Source organism: Mesitornis unicolor, unplaced genomic scaffold (genome assembly GCF_000695765.1).
Source record: "Mesitornis unicolor isolate BGI_N332 unplaced genomic scaffold, ASM69576v1 scaffold24495, whole genome shotgun sequence".
NCBI lineage: Eukaryota > Metazoa > Chordata > Aves > Mesitornithiformes > Mesitornithidae > Mesitornis > Mesitornis unicolor.
In genome coordinates, this window is record NW_010187852.1 from 73,706 (window position 1) to 84,386 (window position 10,681).

At 40.6% G+C, this 10,681-nt stretch overlaps 1 protein-coding gene across 1 annotated transcript in view; it reads right to left on the reverse strand.

The window, feature by feature from the left end:
• The window catches only part of CLASP1 (cytoplasmic linker associated protein 1), a gene marked incomplete at its 5' end in the record, with an annotated part of 89,311 nt that overhangs the window by 66,949 nt on the left and 11,681 nt on the right, over positions 1-10,681 (reverse strand). The window contains 2 exons of the mRNA XM_010185606.1: positions 68-94; positions 1,632-1,739. Coding sequence (XP_010183908.1) covers positions 68-94; positions 1,632-1,739 — 135 coding nt within the window. The remainder of the gene's footprint in view (positions 1-67; positions 95-1,631; positions 1,740-10,681) is intronic.

Genomic DNA, 10,681 nt, shown 5'->3' on the forward strand with positions numbered 1-10,681 from the left:
AAGCTTAGCAGTTAAAAAATGTGAAGGAAATAACGTGAAAAAGCGAGAAAGGGAAAACATTTCTTACCACCAGCAGGATTAGCTGATCTGGATCCTTGAATATGAAGGCAGACCAAAGGACAGGCAAAAAGTGGATTAAAAGACAGCAAGACAATACAGCGTTCAGCATGCGGTTTATGCTATACACAATACAGACAGATTTATTCACAAACATGTCACTCCTAAAGTCTCTGCATAATGCAGTGAGTTAACGTGCAGGTTGATCAGCTTCTTAGCTAAATATCAACTAATGCACTGAGACCCAAGTTCTGCTCTAAATTACACCCCAGCCCTGTCTGCAGAGTTGCAGGGTTATCCACTGTGTGGGCATGGAGAATTTGGTCCTGTGACCGTATTATATTTGAATTCCTTAGTTATTTCATGCAATGTTTGGCTCAAAGATAAAGATCACATCTGGTTGGGCTAGGCTGGAATCAGGATTCAGCAACCAAGACCAAGGGAGCAGGTTCAGATGTGACCATCCTAATGCTTCATAAGACATTCTATAAAAAAAATGCAAAGCCCATAATCTTTGAAACCTTTAGATACTCCACTGTTCTTTAAACACTTCTGAGACTTGTCTCATCTGGTCTAATCATTTTTCACTAAACTAAGTTTAGGAATTTCCGGCTTTGTATCAGACTTAGATTCAAAACTGAAGAAATTAATTTAGATTAGCACACCAAAGCCCAAATTCCTTCATGACCTCAATGTAAAGGTTCCCATTTGGCCTCATCCTGGATATAATACTTCTCTCTTCAGCTCTCCCAGCCTAATACAATGCTATAAACTGCTTCCCAAACCCTCCAACATGACAGAGCAAAGCAATGAGAGCATGAACAGAGAAGGGCTTTTAAATAAGGGTGCAAAGCAAGACAAGTTCTCAGAACGAACACGTCTTTCCACAGAGCCCATCTCCCGTTACCCACAAGCTTGGAGGTCCTACAAAACACGAGTGATTTTCTCCCTTCCCCCTTCAATTCTTTTTAAAGTTTGAGTGACAAAATTCTCCTTAGATACCCATGACAAATTTGCAACAGCACAGGGTGTATGGCTCCTATGGGAAAACCATGTCTTTCCAGCAAGCCAGAGAGTGCAGATGTGTCATGTGAATCAAATGGCAGAACACTCTTCCCCATATCTACACAAAATAGATAATGTCCCATTTTAAATTTATGCCAAATCACATTAGACAGCTCACGTGTTACACATACAGAAATACAGTCACATAAGCAGGAGAAGCTTGGCAGGCCAAGAACCCAGGACAGCAGTCAGCTACAGACACAGAAGGTGTCTCAGTGGGACCTCATGCAAGTTTAGTCCTACATATCACAGCAGTGTGAAATTCTGCTTCATAACTAGTTTAAAAAAAAAAAGCAGTAAGGAACCTCTCAGATTTCTCAGATTTGGGGCCCTATTTGTCAGCAAGAGCAGACTGGCTGAGTGGGGGATTCATTTTATTACATGTCCAAATGCTATTTGGCAGAAGTGAGCCAAATCCACAGCTGATGCTACCATAGCATATACTTTCTACCATAGAAATATATTAATAGCTATTTGTTCTCCTCCCCCAGAAATAAAACACTTCTTACGCTGGGACTGGGAAACTACTTTAGCCCGGCTGCGGCCTCGGGTATCAGCAGGCGTTGAGGTGACGCTTGTGGCACTGCCAGAGCTCTGTCTCCTTGTACGAATCCGACCTGGAGGAACGCAAAGACAACCAAAATGTTAATAGGTTTCTTCCCAAGGCAGCAGCAGTGTCTAACATGCTGTTCTGTGCTTGCAGGGTTGCTATACACACGATTAACCAGGGTACAAAGGAAAGTTTTACAGGGAGAGGCAACATCTTTCATTAGACTGGCTGAGATGCAGGAAACTGAGTGGAAATACAGTCACGGTCCACAGGTCTGAAAACTTCTTTGCTTTCTGTAATGCTATCAGCCGGTTTAATTAAAAAAATATTACCTCTCTACAGCTTCTGTTCTACAGTAGCTTCTTTACAAAGGATCAACAACAAAAATTTCAGTCTCCTAAATGCTGCTTCCTATACCAAGTTATTACTTTCTGACAAGGCGATCACCCTTGCGGAGACGGGCGTGACAGATGTCCCCACTAATTCCATCGCTGGGATTTCCAAGTAGCAGTTCAGTGCTTTATACCCTGCTCTACATGCGCAGGCTGGCACGCACTCCTGGGAGACTCTGTCAACTCAGACTGACTGTGCTTTTATTTCAGGCTCATTGAATTTTCCCTGCTGTTTACAGATCTCTCATATTTATCCCAAGATCAGTGTAACTTTACTTGTAATGCAGAGTCTCATTTAACACAATCAACATTGTGGAAAAATGATTCCGAGTGTCTGCTCTTTATATAGCAGAGAATGAATATAAAGTCTCAAAGTGTTCTTGGGTCCTTTTTCTGTTCTTTCCTCATGAAAAAAGTCACAGAAATTTGAGCTAGAAAAGCTTACAGGGTCATCAGTTCATCCCCTTCCTGGGGCAGGGCTGTTTCCTACAGAACGTTCTTTCCAGTGCTAAGCTTCAATTATCTGTCTCTAGTTAATGGGAAAGAAATGATAATTAAGAGCACCACAAAGAAGGCTTCCATCAGCACTTTTCAACAAGTCAGTTCTCAGCCAAATCCGAAACTGTTTCTCAGGACTAATGCCAGCACTATCCTGCATTCAGAGGACAACTTCAAGTTTCAGGCACAATAATAAAGGGAAAAAAACCACAACAGGTAAGAGTTTAGACAACTGCACCCACCCATTATAGATATACATCTCCTGCCCTTTGTCTTCACCATAAGCATACAGAGAAATATCAACAGGGAGATACACACTTCCCATCCCCCCAAAAAAATCACTTCACATAAGGTACGCATGCAGGACAAGACAATGGCAAGCAGCCCAGGCTGAACGGATTGAGAGCTCTGTTCATCTCCGAGCTCTCAAAATATTCATAACATGGTCTGCAAGTCTCTGAGAGACACAAAGCGACACAGAGATGTTTAACTCTGAGAAGAAAGCCTCAACTTGTTTGCTGGGGAAAAGCCTAGGAGACAGCTGTACTTCACACCTCTTCACCAGCATCTAGTTTTAAAATAGCTCAGTAGCTAGATAGGTATCTACATTCAAAGAATTGTTTGTAGAAGTGACATAAAATAAATCATTAGCACAATACAATATAAACAAACCACTTTAACCACTGGCTCAACTAAACAAGCTCTGGGCACATCTACACAGGTAAAACAGTCATGTGTAACTGGCTGCTAAGCTCTTCTTACCTAAGCAAGGCTGCAAATCTCTTCTGCCCTAGGACATTCTCTGCCCCTTGCAAATGGTCAGCTCAGTACAGGGAGTCAGCTCGAGAGCTTTCTGCTGGTCCATTCCCATGGGTCACTGTGTGTTTTGTGACCTGCCACAAGGGGTGTACCCAAAACCTCACCACAGGCTTCAAAGCAGGTGTGCACAGCGAAGGAGGTAGAAAGACCTCATGCACTTGTCAGAAGCCTCAAGGCTTCCTTTTGTCATTTCTCACATCAGGAGGGCATCACTGGTGGCAGCAGGGGTACTAACCAGTAAGACAAGTAAAACCTGACCAGTCTTAGGAACCAAGAGAATTAACTTACATCCTTCCAGAAGGCAAACAGAAAGCCTTGGCATTGCAGAAAGACCTGGGGAGTAACTCAAGCTGAAATTCAACATTACAGACAGTGACAGGATTGGAAAACCATGGCCAGTGATGTGTATGGGCCAAGAATGGGCGAGAAGGGACTGATATCTTCTCCTCTTATGAACAGACCACTCTTAAAATCCTCTGCTTTTTCTGCAGCTACAAAATCACTTTTTTTGCTTCATCAGCAGGTGGTTAAGAAGGAGAAAACTGGGACAATATGTAATAAGTGACTCTCCCTTCTTAGGAAATACAAATCCTAAAATAAGACATGAAGAGAAACTAAGATTAGCTTCTGATACCAATTCTGGGGCTTTCAAAAAGAAAACTGAACCAAAGTGTCAAACTTAATTAATGTGTGATTATCAGCAGGATTAGAAATAGAGAGTTCAGTTCTATTTTGAAACCCCCAAGACTCAGTGGAAAGACTCTTCCCCACTTCCACAGTTTCTGAATTAAACCATTCCCAGGAACAAAATTTTGCTTCCTTTTGGACTGGCAGATTTGCACACTGATTTTGGCCTAATAGGTGTCAGAGAGAACACCATGGGAAAAAGAGCTGCTCTTCACCGGGAGAAGAGAGTCCCAGCGCTGATACTGGTTTTCTCATCCTTCTAAAAAGGCTGGAAGTGTTTGAACTAACACTGCACCAGACTTGTATTGTGCAAATGATAACAGGAATAGCAGAAACTAGAAATTTGTGACACAAAAATGATGTAAAGGTACAAATACTGCGATAGCACAGTAGCAGCTTACTGTAGGAGTACTTTATTTTTTTAAAGTCCATGGGATAAAGTAAAACATGAGGGGGGAAAAAGTGCTTCTCAAATTCAAGGTATCAGTTGTATGTATTCCTTGAAGTATGAACTGTTAATACACTTTCCAAAGTTTTATTTTCTGAACTTTAAAAGCTATTTATTTAATTTTTCATACAGGTAATTAATCTTACTTGCAGCACTCAAATGGTTCAAAATAAAGTGACTCAAAGCTACTCTTCAAAAAAAAGTTAAGATTCCAAGTTTTCCTAACCAAATACAGTCTTAGCTGTAAAGCAAAATATAACCAACTGGAACTCAAAATTGCTTTAGGCAAATCTGTATGAGACAGAAAACCAGGAAAGGTAACTGGGATGTTTCATATGTTAAGTGATCTTCACATACATGCACAACTTTTAGATTAGTCTTATGATATCCAAAACTTATTTGCTCTTTAGTAATGTAACATGAATCAATATTTGTCTAGCTTGAAAATCTCAAGGTTCTTAATATGTATTACACTGAGCACAGCACGTACATATAGAAGTTCATCTATAAAACGCAAATGTCTCTACTACATTCCCTTAAGGATTTCATCTGCAAACAGAAGTCTGCAGTCTCATCCAAGAGTTATCTGCACATTGGACTGTGTGTAGCTTTATCCCTATCATTCTACTCCAGACAGAAGAACTAATTCCAAGCAAGACTGTAAATAACAGATCAAGTTAGTTATTCAGACTACTTTGTTGTTAAGCAAACACTTCCCCTCTCAAAATTTCTTTGCTTTCAAGTGGATTTGTCTCCATATCTAGCTCAAACTGCAGATGCAGTAATCCATATTTCATAGCCATTATTTTTCTGCTCCCCTTCAAAGAATTACTGCATCCTGACAACAGCAGCACAAAGGAACAGATAAAGACTGCCCTAACTATTGGGTTGGCCAAAAAGTAATTGTTTTTTTCTGGGTAAATGAAAGGCGAATTTTTCAGGGGAAACAAAATCTTTATTAAACAATATATTGTCTGCTTTGTTCAATTGCCTTTTGCCATCTCTAAGGCAACTTCATGATTCTGCACTCAAAAAATTTCTTATCTTTTTTGGCAAAAAACAGTTCCAAGAACAATTTGACACCATCATCAGAAGTGAAGGTTTTATAACTCAAGGTATTTTGTAAAGAACAAAACAAATGCCAGGTTTGGCAAATATGGTGGATGTGGTAACATGAGACATGTATGCTCATCTACTGAAAAAAACCCGCAACTACATTTTGGTGAATCCAATACTTCCAAAACCATAGAAGTCTTTCCAGAAAAAGCCTTTGATCTAAATTTGTCATGTGACACATCACTGTTGGTAGAGAAAGCATTTTGAAAGACTCCATATAAGTGCTTTGTGTTAAGAAACCATTTGTGGGGGTTTTTAAGAAGGTTTTGGTTTTGCTTTTTGAAGTTATTGTCTGTTTTTACAACAATCAATGGATCAGAATCAATCTGGAAATGTCTAACATATGTCTAAGCCTAGGAAGGTTGTTTTGTTTTGTTTTCTTACAAAGGAACAAGCAAAGGAGAATTCTATGATAATGTTTTTGCGTTACAAGAGGCTTCATCCCACAGCATTGTTCTGAGCTCTGCTGGGAAGATATGGCAGCATCTCCACCCTCAGTGCTCAGAGCTGACATTGGCTTTGTGAGACCCAGCCTGTGTGTTAAACTGAAGAAAATGGCTTTCAGTCTAGAAATGGTACAGAGCAGCTCCACAACTGAGTTTAATCAGTTCCACGCTGTGAATAATGATACCTACAACCACACAAGTTACATAGGGAAGCATTGGGATGGTAATGGTCTCTCTATAGATGAGGTTAATGCATTTAGGTTACTCTCTCTACTTGGAGAAAAATATCCCTGAAAGAGCCTCTAGGACCTCTTTGGCTGTGTCACAGCTAAATGACACGTGGACATCTGAGACATGCACGCACCAATTAAAAACATGCTTTACATATAAATCTGTAAACAACTTATTACAACCACCATTACAATGGTTTCCATGCATATTTAGCACACGTCCAACATTATACTAGTGTAAGACCTAACGGCACCATAATTTCCCCCAAGAATCACTTGACCCTTACTGAAAATGATCAGTGTATGCTGCCTCTGGGTTTAGCATGCGAACTCCTTCCAAAGCAGAGGGTTGAGGGAACAACAGTGGCACCAATTTGCCCTGTACCGCCAAGCACAGGCAAATCAAGTCAGCACTTGCAAAGGAATGGACCAAGGGAACCAAAGAACCTACTACCAGAGTATTTCCATTGAAGAGACCACCTTCAGTCACAACTTTGAATCAAACCTTGCCCCTGAGCACAAGTGAGAGCTTCAAGGCAGAGAAGATAACAGGAATGTTGACTTCTTGAAACTTAAGTTACTCTCAAAGCCGTTGTAAAGGCTCAAGATGTCTGACTGAGCAGACCACTGTTTTGCGCCTAAGTTTACAGAAAACTGTAATAAATAAGATTTTATTTCCTTTCTGGTGAATAATAAAAGCTATTAAAATTTGTGCTATTGACTCTGGAAACTGCTGATTTTGTTTTAAACTTGCCAGTTTCAGGCAAGACCAGCATTTATGCTTCCCCCTTTTGGGAAAGGCTTGTAGGAAGGGCTTGTCTTTACGCTCACTTTGAAAAAAGGCAGCGAGGTAACAAAAATGTTCTGAGCCATTATTCTGTACTAAAAGTCAGCATTACGTACCTTTTTAAATATTCCTTGAAAAGCCATTTCATGATAAAACAGAAAGTATTTTAAGGTTTCGTTTTAATCAGGTATAACCAACATGGATTTAGGGCACAACAGCGACTTGCAGAGCACTAGCTGAAAAGTCCTGATCAAGACTGTAAAGATCTTACATGGTTTCTGTCTGCAAAGCTCTCAGTGAAGTTCAAGAGACACCCATACATGAAGAGCCTAGGCAATCAAGACATAATTGTGCACTGCATGAAGACACCGCTTCACAGCACAGAGACAGCAGAAGACCCGCCCAGATTTAAGTGGTATACAGACTCACGCGTTACCTTTCCATAAGGAAGCGCATTTCAACAGCATTTGTCCATTGGGATGGCCCTACTTAAAACCAAAGGACTGATACTCACCTATTAACTTGTATTCTTGCCACTGGCATAACCCACTCCATTGCTCCTGTTTTGAGATGTCTGGCTCAACAACAAAACCCTGAGGAGAGCTGAGGGCAACGTAGATGGGAACTGCCAAGTTCACACAATGCTGGCTCTGGGCTGAGCGGAAGGTGCAGAGCTTTTACACTGTAGCTACAGAAACCATGATGGGAACCAGACTGTGGATCTAATGGCAAGCTGAACCACACAAAACAACAGAGGTTTGCCCTTAAATTACTTAATGCTAACATGTAAAAAAATAACAGGGGCACATATGTGGATGGAATTTCTGCTTTATGTTCAAAGACTGTCTTGTGCACACACAGGCATTCCCACAGCAAGGCGATACTTCTCTCTTCCCTTGCCCCCTTATTTTTTACATTTATGTAAAGAATACAAAGTTTTCTCTTCCCTGTAGTTCCTGGCAAACTGTACAAGATCAGAGAGTTGACAGAGGACATTTCTCAGCTCTCATCTGTAGGACATACGAAATCCTGAACAAAGGCTGGTTTTTCCTTCACTGTCTCAACAAAGGAAAATAACACTGAAGAGTTTCAAAAATTGATTAAACTCATCCTTCAAGTGCTCTAGCTGCAGCATGCCATGTTGTTATAATCACTCTCCCCCAAAAAAGCAATTCTACAGCAAAAGAAAGAAATGAGATCTGGTATTTAACACGACAGGAATGGCAAACTCCATTTCCCAAAGCTCATCTCACAATTTTTCCCCACAAGCCACTTGCTGGTTTCTATTACAGATTTTTACCAAATCCAATCTGCTTCCAATGTAGCTGAATTGAAATTTTTTTAAAAAGCCTAATCAAATTCTAAAAACCCCACCCCTTTGCATGATGACAATAAAGCAGCTAGTGAACTAAAACTAAAAGTATTCCAGAGGACAGATGTTGGAACGGGCCTCCACAAATATTATTACAGCCAAGGAGAGGACTGAGACCTGTGTAGGGTATTTTATAAAGTAACATTTCAAAGTTAGGCCAAAAAGAGAAAGGTTTGAGAACTGGGAGAATGAAGAGAAAAAGAAAGGTCAGCAATGATTTTAAAAATCTCAGGATTACAACAATCTGGAACTTTCACCTCATTTGCCATTGATTTAGAAATACAGGTGTGTAGGCCAACTTCATTTTCCTTATCACTGACAGATCACAAAGCACAAACACTTGCCCATGCTGCAGCGCCAGTTCATCTCTCAACACTAGGATTCAGTCAGTTCTGAAAACAGTAGACACCTTTCCCTCTAAATAATAAATCAATGCATCAATTGCATCAATAACAGTAAGGAAAAAACACACATGTCACAACAGCACAGTGGCACTTCTGGAACACCACATCCAACTACAAGCGGCCATCAAGGATATGAGCACAGTCCCACAAGACAGCAGTAGAGCTACTGAAAAAAGACTTGCATCAGGAAAAAAATGGGGTGGTTGGGGGGGTGTGGTGTCTTCATTATGTGTAGAAGGCATTCTTGTTTTCAACTCCTGTCTACCTCAGAAAAAGTGATTTCCCAGTGATCTTTTCAAAAAGTGATTTCTCAGTGATCTTTTTTGCTTGAAATAAAGAACAAGCTTTGATAACAAGCCAGAGAACCAGACTGGGAGCCCTCCCAAACTAGCAGGCTCAGTGCTCTTGAAAAAAAGCCTTTCCTCCAACTGTCTGAGATGTGAGCCATCTCGCTCAGACAGTTAACAACAAAGAGAAAGAGCTCAGGTTTAAAGAGGTTGACTAAATACTCCCTCCCTAGAGATCATTGTTTACTGCCCTCATTTTTCTGCCACGTGATCACCTCATTCAATTCCCTCGCTGCCCAGTCTCTTCCCGAAAGCGTTTGGCAGTTGCGACCTGAGCTTTGGATGGAAAAACACAGAAAACCTTTACACATCGCGGAGCAAGAAAACACAAGCCCTGCATTGTTTTTGTGAGTTTGTTTTTGGTTGGGTTTTGTTTTGGTTTTAATCTGTGCGCAGGTCACCTTCAACCAAAAGCAGAGCTTTAAATACAGAGACCCACATACAGCTTTGTGATCAGAAGTGGGGAGGAGCTTGAAGAGAAAGTGAAGAATACCCCATGGCATCAAAATGAGCAGGACAACCATGCAACACTTCATGCAGGTCACCAGTGAACATGGATGAGAACCAGATAACACTTTGAGAACAGAGACCAGGTAGGGTGGTACGACTGTGGACACACCTCAGTTACACAGAGACTGCTTACCCTCGGCTTTAGTGGTAGTACCATCTTTAGGCAAATTAAAAAAAAAATAAGGAAAGGGTTAATAGGGAAAATTAGTAACATCAACAGAAGTGGGCACTATATATTAGCTACAGAAATATTCAAAAAAATTTAATACAATTGAAGAGATGAAAGAAGTTCAACCAAGCAGCAAATCAAAACTTGATGTATCTGAAGAATGCACTTGCAGGTTTTCCTTCCTGCAATAACCAACCTTTGACAAACTCTATTTTTGTCGTTTGCCTCACCATTTCTCTCATAGGAATGTGCAGGTGACAAACATCCCTACTAGCTCTAAAGGATGCAGGTCACTTCAGGGGCAGCCGTGTTTGCATCACTTAAGGTATTCGCTGCTTTTCTCCTACAGTCCGTTTTAAGAGCAGGACTAACACTGTATCCAGTTTCTCAGCTCCAAGGACAAAGCCAGCTTCAGTAGATACTTTCCCCCATCTTCTGTTCTTCCTCATGACATAGGATTGTTCAAAAGTAGTTTTGCCACTGAAGCCAGTGCACAGCATGACCGAAAAATGGCTGCATGCGTAAGCTCGAAAGTGCATTATTGCGAGATCAACTTCATATTCTGTATTATATCTTCACTGCAATGTATCTAAATCTTGAACCAAGTATGAATGATTGAAATCAGAGTAAGAATTCCACTTCTAAACCAAATACAACCAACATACTTAAGCCACAGTAAAATATTTCAGATATGAAAGAAACCTTTCTACAAAAGGAATCTATAGAAACCATTCCTATATAACTCACCAAGAGTATTTATCAGACTAAAGACCAAATGCCCTAC